Genomic DNA, 12,829 nt, shown 5'->3' with positions numbered 1-12,829 from the left:
TCGCGAAGTCACCGCCGGAGATGACGATCGGACTTGAGCAGATCTGGCGTCGACGTTTAGTTTCACGGCACGTGGAGGGCATAGGGAGGAAGAGGAAGGAGAGGCGAGTGTGATGGGACCGGTCTCGCCGGCAACCGTCGCCAGACGGCGGCGCACGCGCCGGCGACAGCAGCGGGGAGAGAGAGAGACGCAGAGGGGAGAGAGGCAACAGATAGGAGAGACCGAGAGAGAGAGAGAGAGAGAGAGAGAGAGAGAGAGAGAGAGAGTATTAGTTGGCTGAAAATGAAAATAAAACAAAAGAGGTAAAACTGGAAAATTAAAATATGGGGAGTCAAAGTTGACTGGGTATTAGTTGACTAGGGGGTTTAGGAAAATATTAAGTGTAAGATTGGGGGTTATAAGAGAGTTAGATTTTGGGTGGAGGTTATGAGAGATTTTATCTCTAACTAGGGGGTTTATAATTATTAACATTTCTACTTGTGGTTATCGAGGAGTTTGTACGTTGCAGCTGTAATATGGAAGCTTGTATGTGTCGTGACAAATTAACTTGCTATATTAATTGTATCGAAGTGTACCCTACTATATCTTAATCTATATATGTATCGATCTTGTCTCGAAGTTGTAATCTCAGCCATTTATTTTCATACACAAAACTCTATAAATTTGTTCATTCTATTACTTGTAATTTAAAGTAGGATTGAGAGAAGCCTTCTTACTTTTTAGAAGTTTGTAGGAGCGCGTCCCACTGCAAGTGCAACATGGTAACAACAGCTTTAATCTCTTAGAAACCGATTGATCAACCTTTTCCATTTTTTATTCAACTTGTATATAAATACCGTTGACCAAAAAAAAAAAGTATATAAATACCGAGATTAGGCAACAACTTTTTGTTATTGCCCAAAAGGTAGAAATTTGTTGCCTAAAACAATAGGCAACGACTTTTAGTTTGTTTTTGCCAAGGTGGTTACCTAAGAAAATTCTACAATAACTGCAGTACGTCATTGTAGAAGTTCTCGGTTGCCTAAACCCGGTTGCTTATTCTCATAGGCAACAACTTAAGGCCTAGTTTGGTTCGCATAATTTATTTTATGAGAGAAATGAATTCTTATGCATTTTTCAGGTGAAAAAAATGTAAGATTTTCATTCTTATATTTGGTAATGCTGGGAATTGAAAGTAATTAATCTGGAAATATCTTCTTATTTTCTTTCTCATGCTTGGTTTGTATAAGAATCTGAAACAAAAATAGTTAGTTTTTCAATTATACCCTTATTTCTTATATTTACTATAAATAAAGAATGCCAACAGTTTTTTTATGAATATAATTGGTAGTTTCAATTATTAAAAAGGGTAATATATATTTAGTCTTGAAAAAATGTCATAAATGATTTCCCATGGGAAGGGAAAATCAAACCCAAGCTAATAAGCCTAATAGGAGGGTTTAATTTTCCCTCTTTTGGGCATCAATTTTCCATGAGCTAGAAATTGTTTTCCTATATGTACTTTTACCAAACATGTGAATGAAATTATTTCTCCATTCCTAAACTTCTAATATACTTACTCTTACCAAACACGTGAATGAAATTATTTCTTCATTCCCAAGCTTGCAATTAATCCGCGAACTATTTCTTCATTCCCAAGCTTGCAATTAATCCGCGAACTAAACAGGAGGTCGTTGCACAATCAGCAACAATCTAGTCGTTGACTATTATTCCGTTGCTTATTTCATATTTTCTTGTGGTGCATGTGTCTGTGTCGGAGAGTTTACTAATTTAGCATAAATACACAAATATATGGTGTTCTCGCAGCAGCTCACCAAAGTCACAGGGAGTGGGCAGTACTACCGTTGTGGTGCAATATTTGTAATATTTGTTGGAATCTTAAGTTTGAGTGCTGAAAGCTTCAAGTTAAAGCCATCAGAATTTCCAGAGGATTTCATCATTCATGTTCATCATAGTGATGCTGCAAGCAGTACGACTGAGCAGAATGGAACAAGATGGGCAGTCCTAGTTTCTGGCTCTCGTGGTTATGGGAACTATAGGCATCAGGTATATGCGGATTGGCATGCATGTCAAAATTCTATGATATACATTGATTAATTTTAAGGTTTAGCATTCGAATTTTACACACAAATTCGAGAATTAAAATCTAAAATCTATACAGAAATTCTACACCCTATCCAAACCAGGATCAATATATTATGACTGAAAAAAAAAAAAAAATCACAGCATTTGTACATGCCAATCGATCCACACCTACTTGTCGCGCGATTAATCAGTTAGGCTTTTGGAATTTAAAAAAGTCTGAACTTATGAGAGATCTCACATCGGAGAACGTTAAGCCTTGCTTATAATTAATAATTTATAAGGTCTTAAACCTCTCCATCCAGTGCCATTATGCCAACTGGTTTGAGTAGTACTGCTTATGAATTTTTTTTTTCTCTCCCTGTATTAATTTATCTAAGTTTTACGATGAATATTGCAGGCTGATGTATGTCATGCATATCAAATATTGAAGAAAGGTGGACTAAAAGATGAAAACATCATTGTTTTCATGTACGATGACATTGCATACAATGTTAACAACCCTAGGCCTGGTGTCATCATCAACAAGCCAGATGGTAACGATGTTTACCAAGGAGTTCCCAAGGTTCTTTACTTTTCTTTTCGCTATTTTTTATTAATTTTTTGTCAAAATTTTAAATTTAGTTCTTTTTTTTTTTAGTGTGTAATATGTTCTATGTTACAATTTAATATTTTGTTAATTATATATGCAGGATTATACAGGTGACAATTGTACAGCTTCCAATCTTTATGCTGTTATTCTTGGAAATAAAACTGCTCTCACTGGCGGCAGTGGCAAGGTTTTGGACAGTGGCCCAAACGACAATGTTTTCATATATTATACCGACCATGGCGGCCCTGGAATTATCGGTTAGTAACTTACATATTCAATTCATCCAAAAATGCAAAGTGTTCACACTTCACACAAGTGATAAATTTTGAGCAACTGTGAGAATGAACAATGTATAATTACCGTTTAATTGAATTTGTAACTGCTAAAACTAATACTCTCATTGTAAATCCAATTGTTAAGTGCATGATAAGTATTTATCGGTGTCTAAAATTCATCTCTTAAGTAAATGGCATTGTTAAAAAATGTAAAATGCCATAATTAAAGTGGGAACCAAGATCCGTGATACTTTTTATATTTTTTGGAACATAGTGGTGTATGATGAACCCTATATATTTAATTCACTTCTCAGTAATCCATTTAAAATTTTGTGTGCTTTTTTGTTTTGCTATCGATTTTTTTTTTTTTTTGTTGAAATTAAGTAATTAATTCTTATTAAATAAATCCAAGTTCTACAGTTCATGAAATTAAACTTGCGTCTGCAACTATTTCTTGTATACAGGGATGCCTGCAGAGGATTTTGTTTATTCTAAGGATCTCGTTGATGTTCTGAAAAAGAAGCATGATGCTAACACTTACAAAAGCATGGTATATACATAAGTTAACTAGCATTGTAATTTTCTTTTATTTTTTTTTTTTTTGTTAAGCAGTGCAATATATTCTGATTAGTTTATTATAATATTGCAACTAAATGATCATTAAAGCCATACTTTTGAATTTATATATATTTTGATTAATGGTTTAATGCAATTACAAACTCAATTAGGTTTTCTACCTTGAATCTTGTGAATCGGGGAGTATGTTCGAGGGTCTCCTTCCAAGTAATATAAGTATTTATGCAACAACAGCAGCAAATGCAACTGAGAATAGTTGGGCAACTTATTGTCCTGGCACGAGTCCTGGTCCTCCTGAAGGATATCACACTTGTTTGGGAGACTTGTATAGCATTTCTTGGATGGAGGATTGGTATGTAATTACTTAATACATACACTCAAATCATTAATATATACCTAACTATTTTCTAGCTAGCAACCATGTTATGACGGAATATGATAGCCATGATTAATGCTAGTTAGATGCACCACAATTTTTATATCACATTGATACAACCACTCTTAGAAGTGGACTCTACAAATAAAAATGAATCTCAACTCTATTAGCTAGAGAGATAATATTAATGTGGTATAAAAATTGTGCACAACATACTAGTTTTATCGGATAGTCATTCGTTGGTGTGGGCCTCATGCATGGTAGATCTCCTACCAATCACACACGTGAGCGATTGTGTTTAGAATAATTCTCTTTATCATTATTTCATTGTACTAAGTATTAAATTGTGGTGGTTTTTGGTACCAAATTGCGAGCAGCGACGTACAAGATTTGCGTAACGAAACTTTCCAACAACAATATGAAGTGGTAAATCTTGAATCCTTTGGATTCTTCTTAAAAGGAAATTACAGATTTAGTCCACTTATTTTATACCTAGTTCAATTTTGGTCCACGATCTTTTTTAAGTTCTGTTTTGGTCCACTAATTGTTTCATTTGTTCAATAAAGGTCCAGATTTGTGACTTTAAATCTTTTGGGTTGTGTTTTCTTCAATTATAATTGAAGTATAAGTTATATTTCATCATTTCTTAGTCATAAAAACAAATTTGGAGTATTATCATCTAAGAGAATTGAGATTTGGTGAAATTTGAAAAATTGGCAGTTTTGGGTACCCTACTTTAGGGTCAATTATCTTGAGTTTTAGAACTCCAATTTGAATGATCTTTATATGGTTGTAAAGAAGAAATGCATATATTTAAAACAAGTATATATTTGCTGAATTTGGGTGAGATTTGATAGGGTAAAAAGCAGGCCAAATTTGAGAAAACAAATCTGGACCTTTATTGAACAAGTGAAACAATTAGTGGACCAAAACAGAACTTAAAAAAGATTGTGGACCAAAATTGAACTAGGTATAAAATAACTGGACTAAATCTGTAATTTCCTCTTCTTCTTAATTATATGAAATGAAGATTCCATTTTGATGAAACAAAAGTTTGAGAAGTTTTAAATAATATCTTGTGGCTATATATATATATATATATATATATATGTTTACAGGTTAGATGGAGAACAATAAATAGTACTTTGGGATCTCATGTTACTCAATATGGAAATATGAATCAAAAGGACGAGTTACTCTTCTTTTACATGGGTGCAAACGATAACCATACTTCCATTGAAAGTAAATCAACCTCACCACCAATGTTAGAGGTTGTTGACAACCGTGAAGCTGATCTCCTTCATCTTTGGCACAAGGTTTGTAATCTCCCATAATTTTAAATTGCTTGGTAGACATTGGTTGATGTATTTGATAAATTTGGTTAGTTTAATTACCATTCTTTCAGAAACTTAGGTACACCATTCACTATTTGCAATGTTCTTCTTTTCTTTTCATTTTCATGATTTTTTTTAGTTAAACAGACAAAGGAAAAATATATGAGAGAAATGAGAAAAAGAGATGAGAGTAAGAAATTAGTTTTTAGTTCTTTAATTTATGAACATGCTATACGCATCTTTTCCACCTTCCCTCCCATAGTCCCATCCATCATCTCTCGTCTTAGACAACTCAATATTTTACTTTGGAAAGTTTCCTTCTCTATCTTTGATCATAAATAAAAATTAAAACAAAAATGTTACCAAACAGAATCTTAATTGTTTTTTTGTTTTTGAGAATCAACAGAATCTTAATTAAGTTGTTAAGTAGTGTACAAACAATAATTAGTTTACACTCAAAAAGTCTTATGGGTTTTTAAAACTAGAATTGTCTTTTTTTTTTTTTTTTGTTAAATAATTTGTACAATTAATATATAATTTCTAGCTAGAAAATTTAGTCCTATAAAATATAAGGAAACTTAAAGTTCAGTCTATTTTATGAGTTTTTCTTAGACTAAAACTGGTAGTGATTTAGAGTTTTTAATTAAGTCCCTTTATTTTTCTTATTTGACGGCTTTATGTCGCCCAAAATTTCGGAGTTAAAATCTAACATAGAGCTTCTATAAAGCCCACTCTACACCCTAGGAAGGAAAATACCCTTCAAATCAGGGAAAAACTTTATTATGAATTAAAGAATTTTGTTATAAATTAAAAGAACTTTATTATGAATTAAAAGAATTTTCTTATAAATTATTATGTTTTAAAATGATTTTCTTATAAATTTTAAAACACCCCCGGTCTCTATCTAAAAATTATTTTTTTAAATCTAAGTCTAATTATCTCTAAAATATATCCTCTTTGATTAACCTAGCTTCTTTGTCCAAAAAATAATAATAATTAACCTAGCTTCATCCATTTTATCTATCCAGTTCAATAATGCTCCTGCTGACTCTCAAGGGAAGAGTGAAGCTAGACAGCAGCTGCTTGATGAAATTTCTTCTAGGAAGCGCATTGACTACAACATAGATCAAATCGGACAACTTTTGTTTGGACATGAGAAAAGCTTCAAATTGAAGAATGTTCGGCCTGAGGGGCAACCTCTTGTTGATGATTGGGACTGCTTTAAGAAGCTTGTAAGTATATATGGCCCTCTAATATTCAGTACATATATATATTGAAAAATTTATATGAACAATAATCCTAAAATATAAAGTTTTGTACTAAATTTGAATCTCAAATAATGTCTGTATGAACCCAATCGTACAGAGTCCAAATATGAAACTATGTAGATACATGATCAATTTGCTTAAGCAAAATGCTAGTTTTATCTCTTTGATGCTGGTTTTGAATATATATTTTGTATGCATGCAGGTGAAAACTTATGAGAAACATTGTGGATCTCTATCAAATTATGGAATGAAGTACACACGAGATATTGCTAACATGTGCAATGCTGGCGTTACCATGGAGCAAATGATTGCAGCATCAACCCAAACTTGTTCTTAGAGTGCTACAGCTTAAGTTTTGCGTAACAATGAGGTCGAAATCACAAGAATTTACTTTTTTCACAAATAATGGGAAAGCTATAACAAAAGTTATCAACCTCCTCTTGTTATTCTTTTCCTTCCCATTAACTCGAGAAAATAAAGAACCATTCAGCAAGTTCTGCATGTACTCATATAAATTGAAGCTTAGTAAATGGAAATGATATAAAATATTATAATTGATATTGTAAATTCTTCTGAATGGATCACTTTATTATGCATGGAATTGCTTTGGCTTTGATCCTTGCCTCCTGGTAAGGACAGAAAAACGAAAACAAAAGGATGTTTAATATATTTGGGAACATTCTCATCCAGAATTTTTAAACTTTCGAATTCACTACGGATCGATGAGCTAATCACAGCAGATCCAATTACCAGAAGCAAGATCCTTCGATCCACATACATTCTTTTACACAATGTTGCTTTTCTTTTGGTCTGATATACAATGATACTAATCCATATACTTCTAACCATACATCCCTATACAAATGGGTTTGTAAGCAAACAAATACCTTCTAGAAATGATTCACACACAACTAAAGAAAAATTTCTTCCCCTCTCCATTATATTTATACTAGCCTTCCAAATCACAAACAACTAGGTCCTCCAAGCATGAAGCCACAACATATGAAATCTGCACTTGCCACGGAAGATAAAGATGAATAAATGCATTCATTTATAATAATTATAATGCAGAGATATCTCAGCAATGTACACCACATATATGTACTTACCTGTGTTAGCAACAGGTATGCACAATGTCTCATGAGGCAACTAATCCAACTATCCACAAAAGCTAACTGCCCCATACCGCCTACTTCTGTTCACTCCGAAGTTCTACTCATCATTTGGTGAGAATCATGAGACATGTACAGCTGGTTGCACGTTAGAAGTGAAGAAATTTACATGGTACTACCAAACGGAAAACAAAAGCATGGTTTGGAGTGTTCTTGAAGCTGACTCTATTCATCTGCTCCATAGAAATGCAGCAACTTCAATGGTTCCACCTTTCCTGGGGGGTCAAACAAAAGGGAAACTTGAATTTGCAATGATGATGATTATTCTCTTTAAAAAAGGAAATCTTGTGCAGAAACCAAAGAAACCTGGATTCCTTCTTCATATTGAGAAGGGAAATGAAAACCTATCGAGCAATTTTGAAACATTTCAGGACTCTTCATCCATGCTCTATGTGCATCACTCACCTTTATCTTATACTTAGACATCTGACATTGACAAAGAATCCACAGTTTAAAAAAAGAGAAATTGCTAAGAATTTTGACCTGCCTACCTCTTTTTCTGATATCAGAAGAGAGTTCTCCGAAAAAATTTATCTCTTCTGATCTCCCCGTATTTGTATCTTAAAAAAAGAACAGAGAAAGAAAAAAGGCATGCATACTCTTATCACAAATAATGTTTCCTTGATTCTTTTTCCTCCAAAATGGGAAAGAACTTTTCCTAATATTTCTGTCAACATAAAGAGACAATGCGGACAAGAAAAAAAATGGAAAAGTAGAAATGATAAGATGAAGATTTAATTAAGGAATTGTCCCAATATGTGCAAACCTTTGATAGAGGGAGGGTTGGTTTCTCAAGGTCATCTCCGTCAATGATGATACCCGTACCCTGGCACTCTGGACAGTATACAGAATGAAATTGTGGGCTCAAAGCTGTCATCTGACCATCTTTCGATTCTTTTCCATTGCACTTAGCTGCAGTTTTTCTCCTAGATCTTCTTCTCACTTTTGAACGAGTGGACTGATCTGTGATTATCTCAACCTCACACAGAAGTATCCAGTGTATAAGGCAGAAAGTATATATGAAACACATGAAAAGCCTGCATGTGAATAAGTTAAAATGATGTGAACTACTTTCTAGTTTCAGATAGAATAACAGACCCTAATTCAAACCTGAATACATATTCTGCGAAATTAAAAAGATGGATTACAGAACAGGGAAGAAAGGAAAAGGTTGCAAGTTATTTACGACACACCCCATTCACACCTCGACTACTGCAAGCAAGCCTTCCAGTCTTCACATTCATGAGAATCGCTAAGCATCCTCTGTTGACAGATATCACACATTCTCCCCAAAGCTAAACGTTGTTGCCATCTTAACTCTCACCTTATAGACTTGTTTAATATAAATCTTGTGTGCAGAAGCTGCTTGTCATAATGTTCTAAAAGCAACCTTGATGTTTCACCACTGGAAGCAGAGGATTCTTCCCCACATGAATCATACTGATTACTTAAACATTCACTGATATCCTTGGGGTCAGAAAAGGATCTTTTTCTCTTAATGCTAGTGCCTTCACCATTCTCCATTTCTAGTGTAGGATTGGATGAGAGCAGCTATTCACATCATCAAGTTGCCCCTTTCTACCTAAATCAATATTGTAACTGAAGGTAATAACAGCAAAATCGTGCTCAGAAACCTTGAACAAATACTAATACGCTATTGTAAGAAAAAAAAAAAAAAACAATAAATCATCTTGTAAAATTCACAGCCATAACCAACAACCTACTATGACCAAAAAAACCAACAACCTTCAGGAATTGAACCATCACATTACATTTGACTTGAAACTTGTGCAAGTTAAAGGGAAAATATTGTAAGAATAAAAATAAAGATAACAATAATATAACATCAAATAGCACAATGGATTTATTCTCAGTAGGGGAATTCCAAATATATACAAAAAACTTTTCTCTATTACATGCTTATATAATCGATGGAGAATTAATTCCACATTACTCTGAAGTCACAATGCAAATACAGTATTACAGTGATAAATGATGTATCTACACGGCCAAGAAATGAAGAGATGTTAAATCACACAACCTGATTGCAAGAATTAAAATTTTACTGAGGGGAGAGTCAAGGGAGAAATACATAGCCTATATTGGAGAGAATTCCACACTTGAGTTCCATCTCACAACCCCTGATATACAAATCCCATAATCCAAGTGAGTCATTTCAGCTCTATTTCACCCCTTAAGACGAACTACAATGCAGGTAATGTCATCCTTGCTGTCTCGGTTTAATGCCTCGGCTACTAATTGCTTAGCTGCCCTTTGTGGGTCCTTTGTCTTTCTGGCAATATCAACTGCCTCTTGATTAGACATGACCTGTATAAGTCAGAAACAAAAGGGAAAATAGACAAACAATGTTCAAAAGATTATTGCAGCAAGGGGTGCACAGAACTTAGAGGCAGAAAGATGGAGGAGAGATGTATTGTCTTTTGATTATAAACGAATTGAATTGATAGAAATGAGTGACATATACAGCACCTACAATTAAACAGTTGGGGGAGGAGTGGGCCAGAGAGAGATCACCTTCCATAGACCATCAATTGTAAGGATGAGAAGATCAGTTTCTGATCCAACATCAGAACTTTGGATGTCTGGATCAGACCTCAAGTGTGTCTCGAGGTTCTTGTCTCCAAAAGCTCAAGATACAGCCAGCTGGCCATTCACTCTTGCAACATCTCCCGATATAGTATGTAACATACATCAGTTACATTGACGAAGACAGAAATCCACATCGAAAAACCCTCAATAATGTAGATCCAGTACAGATTGAAGACAATCTTATTGGTATAAGTGGTGCAGTGTTATGCCAAATTTTGTGTCTTATTATGCATTTCAAGATTGGACAAAAGGCCTTTTCAGTTCTTTGATTTTAATATAATTCCAATTTTAGCATATTTCAAAGGTACAAAGGTTAGGGATATTGATTTTGATGTCACCTGAGGACAATACATTATTCAAAAAAGGACACAATGTATACAAAGAAGCAATGCATGGGTGAAGTGAACTACTTCAGTCTTAAACTCTCCTTGGGCATGAGTCAGATACTCAGATGTCTTACAGATGTTCATAACAAATTGTGAGTGTGCGCGCATTTGTGTTTGCATGTTGACTCTTAGTTGCTACTTGCTGAGCAAGGGCTCTCTTTCTGATGTAGGACAATAATAAGCAAAAGGAAGAGAAGAAAGAGATCTGGACTCACTCCAGGCTTTGGCATCGCACCAAAGGTGTTTTGGAATCACTCCAATAGAAAATAGAAAAATTTCGGCTTCACACCAGCCTTCGGCATCACACCGAAGGTGGTTTGGAATCACTCCAAGTCAACTCGTGCTTCACACACAAGAAGGAAATCTGATTTCTTTGACCATTCACTTTCCCTCAAAGATTACAAACTAACCCCTTTTATAGAACCAATGGTACATGAATCATTTAAAATACCCAAATTAAAGCACTTAGGGATTCTAAAAGACATAATTTATGGTTCCTAATACATTGAACATGTTAACATAAAGTGACTTCAAAGACATTGAATACAAGACTCCAGAACAATGGACTTAAATTAAAATGCATAAATTGCATTTATTAAGGTCAAAGGCTCTTCATCTGGTGCTATGAACTTGAATGTCTTATCTATTTTTCTTTGAACTTGACTCCTGCATTACTTTCTCATTTTCTCTTCTACTATTTGCAGAACTATTTATAAACCCTGCACAGGACCAACTCTGATTCTTTTCTTGTTTATTTGCACCCCCAAAGTCAACACCTTCTTTCCCAAATAAAACCCTAACATCACAAAGTTTCTCACTAACTTTAATCCTTAAAAGCCCAACAATCAATCTCAAAAATCCTCAAACCAGCTGTTGTACGTCAGAGATTTCCAGAAACCAGATTTATTCTAGCCAAGCCCCCCCTTGCCTCACTTTACCTTACTCTTCTGAAGTCCTTAATTTCCCAAACCCAGACCCACCAAGTAAACATACATAAGCTTGTTTCGAACTAGTCCAACACAATGAAACCATAGATTCCCCTGTGTTTTTGAAAATACCAGAAGCCCATTTTATGAGCTATGTTAACGTACTCACGTCCAGCAAGAATGGAATTTAAAAATTCATAATTCCTCTACAAGCTAAACCTTACCTCGAACTTTTTGTGCTTGAGTAAAATACATTTGAACAAAGTAACTCTAAGTCTAATAAGTCTAATAAATTAACGATGGAGGATCCTGCTTGTAGGGAATGGAAAACTTTGGTACTGTAAAGAAGGGAAAATGGTAGTATTAGCAGGAATTTACTAGAAAGCAAGTCATAGTAACAATTAGGTCATCATAGAACAAGCAACCTTTCCTTTTATAGTTCTCAATCAAATAAAATAATAGCTTATTCGCGAAAATGCCCCTTGAAAGTACCTTTCATTCTCACTTTGCCCCCTTAAAGTTTAATCTTCTCACTTTGCCCCCTGAACTTTACAAACCCCATATTTCGTCAAGTTCATCAATGACTCGGTTAAAAACTCCGACGTGTCGCTTAAGTGGATGAGCGACACATCAGCTTTTTTGACGGAGTCATTGACAGACTTGAAGGAATATGACTTACTAAAAGGGTTTATAAAGTTCGGGGGGCAAAGTGAGAAGATTAAACTTTAAGGGAGCAAAGTGAGAATGAAAGGTACTTTCAAGGGGTATTTTCGTGAATAAGCCTAAAATAATTTAAAGTATCGTTTATAGGGAAAATAATACATAGAAGAAGAAAAGCAGAAGGGAAAAGTTTTAGTTCTTTCTTTACCTAAAAAAATAAAAATAAAGTGATAAGGGAGGACACTTATTGATCACTGGAGAATATGAAGAATGGTGTCATCATGTCATGTCCCATGTAGGTTGGAACAATGAGCTGTGATAAATAATCCAAGCGCGCGCTGACTGCTGAATTTCAGGTAGAGGCTGATTGTGTTTGGTGTTTTCATGAATGCGAAATAAACAATCACATGATTGAAATATGACCCTGATAGCATCGCTTGAGTGCAACCAGGTTGAACAATAATATTGGTGCGGACTGATGTGTATGGGATCTCCAGCACCTTATTGATAATCCTGCATATTCTCCATGTTTTGATTCCAGAAGCACAAAGCTTTCTTTGTGGGATCAGTAC

General features: G+C 34.5%; 1 protein-coding gene and 1 pseudogene across 2 annotated transcripts; one reads left to right on the top strand and one right to left on the bottom strand.

Moving 5' to 3' along the window:
• The first annotated feature begins 1,791 nt into the window (after positions 1-1,791).
• LOC147286493 (vacuolar-processing enzyme alpha-isozyme-like) lies at positions 1,792-6,840 on the top strand. The gene is made up of 9 exons (XM_086240777.1): positions 1,792-2,046; positions 2,483-2,647; positions 2,775-2,931; positions 3,414-3,499; positions 3,678-3,877; positions 4,279-4,327; positions 5,020-5,217; positions 6,264-6,467; positions 6,706-6,840. The coding sequence occupies exons 1-9, from the start codon at positions 1,792-1,794 to the stop codon at positions 6,838-6,840; spliced, it is 1,449 nt and encodes a 482-aa protein (XP_086096903.1).
• Positions 6,841-7,377: 537 nt separating this feature from the next.
• LOC147286492 (uncharacterized) lies at positions 7,378-10,419 on the bottom strand (annotated as a pseudogene). The gene is made up of 6 exons (XR_015121790.1): positions 10,387-10,419; positions 9,881-10,003; positions 8,869-9,309; positions 8,442-8,712; positions 7,613-8,101; positions 7,378-7,512 (listed from the first exon to the last, which is right to left on the bottom strand). The product of XR_015121790.1 is annotated as an uncharacterized LOC147286492 (transcript).
• Positions 10,420-12,829: the final 2,410 nt, after the last annotated feature.

The sequence above is a fragment of the Dryas octopetala genome, chromosome 4 (genome assembly GCF_963921425.1).
Source record: "Dryas octopetala chromosome 4, drDryOcto1.1, whole genome shotgun sequence".
NCBI classification, from domain to species: domain Eukaryota; kingdom Viridiplantae; phylum Streptophyta; class Magnoliopsida; order Rosales; family Rosaceae; genus Dryas; species Dryas octopetala.
This window is presented reverse-complemented; position numbering and strand designations above follow the sequence as displayed.